We start from the raw sequence: 11,187 nt of genomic DNA on the forward strand, positions 1-11,187 counted from the left end.
GTTAAAATAAAAATAAAGGGTAATTTATTTTTTAAATGATAAATTTTAATTAATTTAGTGTATGAATAGACTTATATATTAAATTCAGACAAATTTTATATTTAGATTTTTTTTTTTTTGAAAAAAAAAAAGAATCAAATAGTGAAAGATGTAATTTTGAGATTTGGCACCTCTCCTTCAAGTCATGATACAGTAGAATAAAGTTTACCAAAAACTATTACAACATGTGTTTATTTGGAGTAAATGTCAGGACAGAATTTGGACATTATCAATAAAAATCTCCAGCTTTATATTTAAAATAAATAAATAAATTAAGGTTGTTGCGTAAGTATTAAGGATATAATGAATTCTCCCGAAAGTAATATGACCAAATTATCATTTATCTCAAAATTAATAATTTATGTGAAAATATTTATTATGTTAATCCAAACAAGAGTAATATTAAAAAAATATAATTTATTACTCTTTAAAAATACTCTTTAAAATTCAATTATATTATTAATTAAAATGGTAATTCAATAGTAAATATCACGGATTAAATAGTAACATTAATTAAATGTGAATTACCGAATAGTTTAACTCTTAAAATGACTAAATAGCTTAAAGAAGCTAAATCTTAAAGACCGGTAATTATATTTATAAAAAAAAAAGAAAGACGACGCACTCGGAAATCTATAGCTCTTTATCCTAATTCTAAAATTTAAAGAAACACAATCATATGATGAATCGCACGGAGTGCAAAGCTTTCTCCGTTGCTTTCAATTTTTTTTTTTTTTTTTTTTTTTTTCCAGTTGATGGAGAGGACTGAGGAGGGAAATTTTATACAGATGCCTTTGGATCTTTCGAAATCAATTATCAGTTTATGATTAGCGCTTGAAATTCGTTTGAAAAAGGGTAAATAATTTGCAGTAATTGGAAATGACAGATGACAAAAAACACAGAAGAAAATGGTCGAGTCATGAGCCATATAATCAAATCAATAAATCAGCACCGAAAGAGTAATTATGGTGAGTCATTGAAGAGACAATTCAGGGACTAACGTCAAAAAGCCACACAATCTTCCTCAAACACCGCCTCCACTTTAATAATATAACCAATTAATCTTGCAGCCTCAGCTTTTTTTTGTTTTTTTTTTTAAATGTTTTCATTAGGGTTACTTTATATCCACCGGTTTGATTTACCTTATAACGCGTTATAAATTATATAGAAAGTGAAAAATCTCGAATATGAATCTTTACTTTTAAAATTATGATCAACTCAGTGAATGTTATTAAAAGCGGAAAACTAAACTTCCGGTGTAGAAGAACTTGCAGTAATATACCAGGGAAAAAGAAGACCAGCAATTGGCACCTGCAACTTTCTGCTGAAGAGGAGAAACAAGAACTTGCACTCATTTTCAGCCTTTTATTTATTTTTTTTTTTTAAAAAAATTATTTTCCATTGTTGTTGTTTAGTGTCAATGCTTCCCAGTTGCTCATCCAGTCTGTCTCCTGCTTTCTCACAAGTGGAATAGGCTCACTTAACGGTAAAATTGAGCAAAGCAAAGCAAAATGTTGTAGCTGAGCGAATTTTAATTTCTCATTTTTGGCTAATTGGACTTGCTTTGTTTCCATTAGGGACCACACCAATTATGCCCACAAATTACTAAATCCATTAATATAGTACTGTAGATTCCTATGAATCTGCCCTCACTCTATGCTACTCCACAGCTGAAATTGCCTAAAACCCTATTTTATTTTTTTTAATTATTATTATTATTATTATATATACTGCCCTAATACAATAGCAAACCCTAGTTAGTATTCTATTATCTTCCCTATGCTCATGACTTCACAGACTAAAAAATAATCTCTCAAAGATGCTTAATGATTGATGTTGGTCTCTCTGGCTGAGCTTTTTTTTAGCATATACTTCCAAATCAGAAACAGCCAAGAAACTACAAATGTATCAGTTACTCCATCACAATTCTTTGTTCTATTTTTGCTCATCAAGCATGCAGTAATGACTGTGCATGGCAAACGTGGCAGACCTCCAATCAAGAACAAGCATCAATTTGGCGAAGCTGTGACCACTAATTATAATTAAGGTTGGTATGAACCCCTCTTCCCGACTTCGATTTCAAAGTTTTTCTTTCATTTTTTATACAATTTTTGTTCGCAATTGTTCTATATATAATCTATACACAGTGAGATTTGCTTTATTGTTCCCTTTGTGTTGCTCAAGAAAACATGAGAATCCGAGCAAAGTGGAAGTTCCTGAGCAAACAATTCAGGAACTTACACTTTTCTTTATATATATATATATATATATATATATAGATAAGCAACATCTGTGTAGTGTAGGAGAAATGAGGGGAATATTTTTGGCATTGGGAAAGGGATGGGATATGATACCCACACTCAAAAGTGTTTGATTGGGTTTAGCTTTACCATATTGGATTTCAATTCTGGCTTTGTACTAGCATCGTGCTTTCGCATTTGCTTCTACTGAAACTACATAATATACAAAGGGAATATACGCAGAAGAAATAATTTAAACAAACAAACTTCCCATTCATATATTTTAGAAAAAGAAAATTTTATCAATTGGTAAAAAGGATTAGCTATAGAACCAACTCTTTACCAATTAGTACACTGAAACAAACATAATTCTCTGTAAAAGTAAAATTAATTGCAAGCTGAAATTTTCACCATTCTTATTGAAAAATCACTCCCATTACGACAGTGCGATAGTAGATGGTTGAACAAATCCAGGGAATAAGCATATAAAATAAAAAAACAATCATAAAGCATTTAGTAAAAGATATGGTTCTTGTACTTAGATTGTAAAGATGGAATGGAATATGAAGCAAAGTGTTGGATTATGACAGCAATCACTCATAGACCTGATGCATTTCTAAACTTTAAATTTAAGAGGCTTAAATGCAAATATTTTAAGCTTTCAACTTAGAGGTTCTTTTACCCATTCAACTTACTTTCAAAAATGTTATGTTTCTGAATGTGTCATTGAAAAATATGCTACACCTTCAAACTGAAAAGCATATAGTAAAAACAGATGCAGACATGGAAAGAAGTTCTGCATGTAGAAAACATCAAACTAATTACATTATCGAACAAAAAGTAACTAAGATTACCAATTTTCCAATAATGTAAGCACCAAAATGAGAAAAAAAAAATGGAATCATGTTATGCTTCATAGTTATGTAGCCTCCACTTTTCTTAAATAACATGCTAATGCATATAAATATGAAAGAAAATTGCATCAAATGGTTAACAAAACAATTTGCTGCTTACTCGGGTTTATTTTGCATGACTTCTTGAATTTTTTGCAATGTATTTGCATCACATTCATGGCTACAAAGACATACTTTTGTCTTATTGTTTTTTTATTCCTGTACTTTTTCCTTCTCATAAATAATTTGGCAGACCAACAACATACTTGTTTATTTCAATGGGGGCATGTGAAGGGCTTTTACTAAATTATTATACATACTTTAGAAGAGACATTACTAATAAGTATCAGAATCTAAATCACAAAAGGAAAAAGGAAGATGTCCATGATGCTTCTTGATGCAAATAAACAATGCAATCAATGTCCAATGAGTTTTGGTTCAGTGGTATTAGAATGGTCTTCAGAACTATAACATTGCAAATTTGAACCCCAAACAAGGCCAAATTAACCAAAAAAAAAAAAAAAGCTCAATCAATGAGAACAAATAACTCATATAAAATGACAAAATTAAGCTTCAACACCTACAACATTAGTTCCTTTGAGTAGATAAATCTCAATCTAGTTTTATGCATACCATTACTTTCCCTAAAATGGATATGTCCATGGAATTAGCTTCTTTTTTTTTTTTTTTTTCTCTGTTGCAAGAGATGCAAAATTTCATTTAGAACAATCATTTCTGAAATTAAGAACAATTTTTTTTTTTTTAACCGTTAACTGTGAATATATTATCTTGAAAAATTATTTGTGTTTTAAAGAAACAATTAAACTACATTCATATGCTTTCAAGAATACATCATTATACATGTCAAATCATAAATATTTTGTTTTTTCCCTTAGCCAAGATTTCATTATTACTATCTTCATCATTATTACTCTCTTCACTATTACTATATTCCTATATAAAGGTTTTCAGCCAAAGTAGAATAGCAGAAAAAAAAATACTAAATAGGCAAATGATGTACTGTGCTGGTGACAGACACAGCAACAACCCTGCTCAATTATATTTTTTTAAAATACTTTATATAACATGAACATTTAAAACAAGTAGATAGATGCATCCAATAAATTTTCCACAGAAAGTATGTTCCACTGAAATCAAGCTTAGATTACACAGTTTACATATAGCAGAAAATTCATTTCCAGTTATAATATCTAGCCAAACAACTTATAATGCACCTTAACTTTCCAAACCAAGTGTAGATAGCCAATATTGGCTCAAAATGACAAAAACAAATTAATATTTAACAGAAAAAATCCATAATCATCAGCTAGTATCTAAGGTAAAACACTTCACATCACTGATCTGGTATACAAACAACTTCCACATTTTTCTATTAATCATGTATATGATATACATAGTAGTCTACTATATATAACAAAATTATGAATTTTGTTCTAGAGGATTTTTTATTCATTTTAAAACTAGCAATAATAATAAAGTATGCATTGGTTTTGATAGCATTTAATCTCATAATAACTATATTTTTAGAATGAAAATTAACACCTAAAAGGACATTTCTTTGCCTGTAATTGGAAATGAGTGAGATTTGGTTAAAGTAACTTCTTTAATTTAGACTTCACAAAAGATTAGATGCAAATGATGTGAACAAAAATAATATTTAAACAAATTATTTATGCACTTAAACTAAAATAGAGGTAATCATATATATATATATATATATATATATATATATATATATTAATAAAAAGAAAGAAGATCCGTCAGCAATCTTTTTGTTTCTGAGAAAGAAATAAAGAAAAAAAAAGGTCTTTTTTTTTTTAATTACTTCATACAAGAAAATGAACACATTAAAGACAACCAAATCTTAGTTAAACAAAAAGAAAATGTACCCATCTGAAGAGGCGAAAGCTTGTGGTTTCTATTTGATCTTAGTTGATGTTGCAGTACAAAAACTAAACCAGTGCAATATGACAAATATACATTTAATAGGAAAGATACAGAATGGATGTGGGTAGTCTCATTAGGTGTCGGCAATATTGAAAACAAACTGTTTACATCCAAAAATAATAGTATTAGCAAAGAAACAAGAAACCATTTTTCAAGAAACAAAGACTTCTTTTTCTTCTTATTGGGAGGAGAGAAATCTTTTAGGTGCAGAGAGTCTATATATAATGTATAGTAATTAAAAGAAGAGAACATGTTTTGGGTCAGATGGTTTGTAGAGTAAGGAAAGCTTCTCAATCTTTCAGTTTCTTCACATGATCCAAATTTTCACTTATTAAGAAACATTAATATAACCATATCAAAATCACATCAACTCTACATATATAACAGTAGGTGTACATATAAATAACATGTTGCAGGTGCATTAAACTAGAGTAGTTGATGAGTAATATTTCCATTTTTATCATCAAAGTCACATCTTTGCATGTCTATTCTAATTAAGGAACTCATGAGAGAAAATTAATGATATAATAATAATAATAATGTAATAATAAGTGTTCACATGAGCATGTTTTATTTGTTTTGTTTAATTAAATTCTGATAAGTACTAAGACCATTTCAATATCAATTTGCAAAAGAACATTTACGATTTGTGAACTTGTTTTTCAGGAAAGAGGGAAAATTTTAATTTAAAATAATAATTAATTAATAATATTATATAATAACAATATCACATGAGCATTTTTTGTTTCTTTTAATTAATTAGGCTTAATTAGCAACCTTACCCTTGTAAAACCATTTCAATATCAGTATTAAAAAAACAAAAATCATTTATTTGTGAACATGTTTTTCAAGAAAGAGGAAGAGAGAGAGAGTTTTTTTTCTTATTTCAATTTTTCTTTGAGTTACCTTTTGAACTAGAATGATCTCTCATGCATGGCTGGACACTGCCCATACCGCGTTAAGAAAAATGTTGTCGTCTTTGTAGTTTGTCCAACCATAGAAGAAACCATTTCAAACCGGCAAATTTACGGGTAAGCAGGGAAAAAGCACCTTCCAATATCAATATGCTACAACTAGCTAGCTAGTGTAATGCAAATTCAACTCAAACAGACAAAAAATTATATAATAATAACAATAATAGTAAATTTAGAAAAGAAAATCAAGAAACAGCCACATACTACACTACACTATACGCTACATGCTTGTACCAACACAACTTCAGAAAGAAATAAATCAAGAATCAAGAATTAAAGAAATGAAGAACCAAGTAAGAAAGAAAAATATGAATAACTTAAATTTAAGCTATGAAATTTGGACGAGAACAACAACAACAGCACGTTCTCTATTTCTCTCTCTCTCTCTCTCTTTTTTTTTTTCTCTTTCTTTCTTTTTTTTTCTTTTTTTTTATTACTATTATTTTTCATGATCTTGGATTTGGGAAGAATTGCGTACCAGCAATGAAAGTATTGAGTGGAGTTGGGTATAGAGAAGATGCATCCATAAAAGCAGCTGCACTAGATGAAGCAGATGTTACACCACCACCACCAGCAGTGGGAGATATTGCAACTGATGACGCAGAGACAGTACCAGCTGTAATTAAATTTAACGGTTGAACCCCGACGCTACCGCCGCCGGAGGAAGACTCACCAGCTGGAATATAAGAGCTTTCAGATCCGTGATCATATAAAATCCCTTTAAACACATGGCCTCCAATATTAACAGCCGTCTGATATGCGTATTGATCATCATTTTCATCAATGCCACTCACTCTAACGCAGCGAAATGTAGCTGGAGAACTCACTTCTGCTGGAAAATTCCCAACATCCAACCCTAAACCAAACAAAAACAACAATTAGAGTGTGTATAAATATATGAGATTAGAAATGGGTTTTTTATTTAATTATATTTTATGTGATTTATATGAAATAAAATGGGATGTTACACAGAAAATATATACACACTCACACGCAAAGAGGGAGAAACAGTTTCTTCCCTGTCAATCCCTCTCGTCAGAAATACCAAAAACAGTCTTCAGTTTCTTTTTTTCAAGGAAAGAAACAGAAAAGCTGATGGGTTTTACTATGGAAGTCGATTTCATTACACGCAATAGATATGGTGTCTCATTCCCTTTTCTTTTGTTTTCTTTTTATATATTTTTTTAGATACTTCTCTCAAAATTCTTCTTTTAAAAGAGAGTCAATCACTGGAACTGTGAGTTGTTGGTGTCATTGATTTGGCAGAGAGAAAGAAAACAAACTAAACGAGAAAGAAAAGGAGAAAAGAACCTGTAGTGTTGTTTGAGGGTAAGCGAGTGCAGGCAAGAGAAGAAGAAGTGGGATTCTCTCTATGTCTTTTAGGATTTTGATCCCCGCGGAGCTGCAGTTGCTGCTGCTGCTGTTGTAACGCCGCGAGTTGTTGTCTCTCGCGCCGTTTAGAAGCAGGAACCCAAGTGCTTTTTACATGGGTTTGGCAATCAAAGCCACGGCTTTTACAACAAGTTCTACACCGCATGTGCATACAATCTTTCTTTGCTTGGTTACCGCAATCTTGGCAACTCATTCCTCCCGCACCACCACTACCACCACCGGCTCCGCTGACAGACCTCATCATCATAAAAGCTGATCTTGATGAAGACTCATCAGAAACGTTGATTGAGCTTCTGCTGGGTCCTACACCTAACCCAGCAGCTGAAGAGTAAAGATCTTGATTCTGGTGGTGGTGTTGGTGGTGACGATGATGAAGAAATTCTTGTTGTTGCCATAGCTCAAAAGTTGTACCTTTGTAAGGAATGTCTTCATTTTTGTACCAAAACCAGCTCTCTTGTGGAATTTCAGTTGGTGGGTTGTTATTATGTTGGTCGTCTTGATTACTTCCTCTACCACCACCTCCTCCACCACCACCTAATGAGAACAACCCAGCCATTTCTCTTCCTTTAAACCTGACCCAATCCTCAATTTTGACAGAAAATCCATATCAAAAACGTCACTATCTGGGTTTCGCTTGTCTTCGAAACCCAGATTATCAAATGGGTACTCCTCTTTCTGAATTCTTATTATTAATAACTCTAGAAATTCTCTTATGGGAAAAAAGAAAGAGGCGTAATCGAGTTTTTTTAGAATTCTCTATATTTCCTCTCTAACTACAAATCTGCTCACTGACATTCAGTTTTCTCTTCTGGTTTTGATGGTGGGTAAATTGAGACAGCCAGCTAGTAGTAACTAAAGACCAGCAAGCTAGCGTTAATCGCGCCTTGAATTCTATTTTCTTTTCTTTCTTTACTTGACTGTGTTGGTGTTGGTGTTGGTGTTGGTGTTGGTGTTGGTGGTGGCGTTGGTGTGGAGAGAGACCATTAAATTCTAAGAAAATTCTCTCTCTAAAAACTCTGCAACGCCGCCATAGCCACTCTCTCTCTACTGTTAACCCAATTTAATTCTCTCGCAACCCATCATCCATCCTCTTCTTTCTCTCTCTCTCTTTCTCTCTGTCTCTCTGTTGCAGTGCTGACCCTTTTAGCTTCTCTGTCTGAGCAATGCCTCGTGTCTCTATAACAACAACGAAAACCAGAAAAAAAAAAAAAAAAAAAAGAAAAAACTAGTCTCTCTTCCCTCTCTCTTTCTTCATTGGCTATGGACGTCACGATCTCATCTCTCTCTCAATCAGAACGAACGATTTCTCATGCTCATCGAACGGTTCCTTTCTATGCCACGTGTTCATACTCCAGCTTTTTCCCTTCTTTCGTTCCTTTGCACCGGAAAACCCGCTAACTTTTCTTTTTCCTTTTAATTTATTCTATCTATTCGTTTTTTCACGTATTAATTTTAATTTATCACGTTAATCACCTCCCAAAATAAATTAATTAATTTTTACATTCACGTAACAGTAGACTAATGCTTGTATATAGGAAGGATTATTTTGTTGGATATTGGACGTGGAGTTTTTTTAAATATTCGGAAAATATCTTTAACTTTTATTCGCCTCTTTATAATTTAAATTTATCGAATTAAAATGTTCAATGTGAATTTGAAATAATTTCAATTTCGATTATGGGACTAAATAGTTTAAAAACAAAAGAAAAAATAATTTTAATTTTAAGATCTATTTTCAGAAATTTTAATAAAAAAAAATAATAGAGTGTGTAGAATTAGAGGAATATAATTTAAATATTTAATGTATTTATTAGATTTTTTATTTGACTAAAACAAAGATGTTATAATTTATAAATTAAATAAAGTTATCATGTCTTACTTTTATTTTAATTTAAAATTTATGAATTGAATATTTATTTATTAATTATGAAATTTAAATCATTTAATTTTATTTTAAAAATATATTTTAATTTTGTGAATTTTATATATTTAATTCTACTAATTTAACATTCTCTGAGTTCAAACAACTCTAAGAAATAAATATTTTTTTTTACATATTAAATGAATCTATTTGACATTAGAATTAATTGATAAATTTTAGAAAATTATTTAGAAAAATTGATTAAATTTTTTATGATAAATAATTTTTTCAATTAATATTTTATTAAAATAGCAATACAAAACATAACTTTTACTTTAAAAATCAAAATTTATTGTCTGAAATTTTGTCATTGTCCAAATAATTACTTCAATAATAGTCTGATTAGAATTTAAATAGTACAAGTAAAAAAAAAGTGATATTGAAAAAGAGTTATTTCCTTTTATTTTATGTGAAAGGAAAAAGTTTAATAATATTTACTTGGAGGGAGTAGCTGTAAAGCATAGTCTTATTATACCCTTATCCATTGTTTCAACCCCATATGCCTATGTTTTAGGGTCTCTCTATACTGAATATTTGTTCATTTCTCGTTTCATTATGATAATATATATAAATTATCGAAAAAGATATCAATAATTGTATTTATGATTATTATAATTTTCTTTTTGGTTTTAACCACAAAGTGTCATATAATTCGACTATTTTTTTTTTTCAAAAAAACAGGTGTACGTTAAAATGATTTAATATTTATAATCTCGTGGATGCTTAAATCCTCAAAAATTATTTGACACTAAAATTTATTATTATTATTATTATTATTATTATAAATTTTAAAATATAAATATTGTTTTGGAGTTGTCATTATGCTAGCCATGCAAATAATCTCACGCCAAATCTTTGTTTTGTAACAGAAATTTAATTATTTTATTAATATACAAGATAGATTTGGGCAGTGAAAAATAGGAGTATTTTATCGAATTCTTAAAACAAATAAAAATGGTAATCATGTTTTATATATGTCTTGTGCCGGTATAGGGGGACACAGCGCCACCTCCTCGTACTTTTTATTATTATCATTATGCGCTAGATTATTATTATTAATAAAATAAAATATAAAATTTATTATGTTGCAAAAACAATTTTACTGTCAAATAAAAAAGATAATGTTATTATAATATCGTATACCTAGAATTAAAAAATATTGTATTATATTATTTATGTGTACAATAATATTAATTAATTTTCAATCTCAAATTCACAATATAAATCGATTATTTTTATCCTTTCTGACTCATAACTAAGTCCACACTAATAATAAAAATTAATATTTAATTCGAAATGTTTAATTAACTTGCTAATTCATCTTTATTGTCTAATAAAATTATTGATTCATTCATTAAATTGTATTAACGTTTAGTCTTTTATCCAAAAAGTGGTGATTTAACCATTAAAATGATATAATAAGTTACATTAAATATAAATGATCAAAGAATCAAATGTTATATATTACAGGATAAACGAAAAAAATGATATTTTTGGGAGGAAATGATTAGATAATGAAACTAAGGCTTTATATGGTTCAAAATGGCCTACTGTAGGAAGTATATACGTCTAAAAAATTATTTTTCAAAAAATATAATTTGAATGTATTTAATATATAAATTAATTTTTTGAAAAGTAAATTGTCGTTAATTTACAAAAAATAATAATATTTATAACGTAAATTGAAGTTTGTATAAATAATAAGACAAATTCGTAAATCATTAAATTTAATAAGGGAACTTACGTACTATAATCATCTT

At 29.5% G+C, this 11,187-nt stretch overlaps 1 protein-coding gene and 1 long non-coding RNA gene across 2 annotated transcripts; one reads left to right on the top strand and one right to left on the bottom strand.

The window, feature by feature from the left end:
- Positions 1-768: 768 nt before the first annotated feature.
- Positions 769-7,040, top strand: LOC149496700 (uncharacterized). The gene is made up of 2 exons (XR_016320533.1): positions 769-2,086; positions 6,583-7,040. It is a non-coding gene; the product is annotated as an uncharacterized LOC149496700 (long non-coding RNA).
- STY1 (Lateral root primordium (LRP) protein-like protein) lies at positions 6,409-8,708 on the bottom strand. The gene is made up of 2 exons (XM_089720534.1): positions 7,426-8,708; positions 6,409-6,970 (listed from the first exon to the last, which is right to left on the bottom strand). Exons 1-2 carry the CDS (start codon positions 8,060-8,062, stop codon positions 6,561-6,563), a joined length of 1,047 nt encoding a protein of 348 aa, XP_089576660.1. The 5' UTR covers positions 8,063-8,708; the 3' UTR covers positions 6,409-6,560.
- Between the last annotated feature and the right edge of the window lie 2,479 nt (positions 8,709-11,187).

This window comes from Jatropha curcas, chromosome 4 (genome assembly GCF_041381405.1).
Source record: "Jatropha curcas cultivar XTBG-Jc1 chromosome 4, XTBG_Jcur_1.0, whole genome shotgun sequence".
Taxonomy (NCBI): Eukaryota; Viridiplantae; Streptophyta; class Magnoliopsida; order Malpighiales; family Euphorbiaceae; genus Jatropha; species Jatropha curcas.

Excerpts from the sequence above, each read along its gene's own strand:
- STY1 (XM_089720534.1), bottom strand. The coding sequence starts at position 8,062 with ATGGCTGGGTTGTTCTCATTAGGTGGTGGTGGAGGAGGTGGTGGTAGA. Across the intron at positions 6,971-7,425 it reads ACCCTCAAACAACACTACAG|GGTTGGATGTTGGGAATTTT; the intron begins GTTCTTTTCTCC and ends TGTTTGGTTTAG.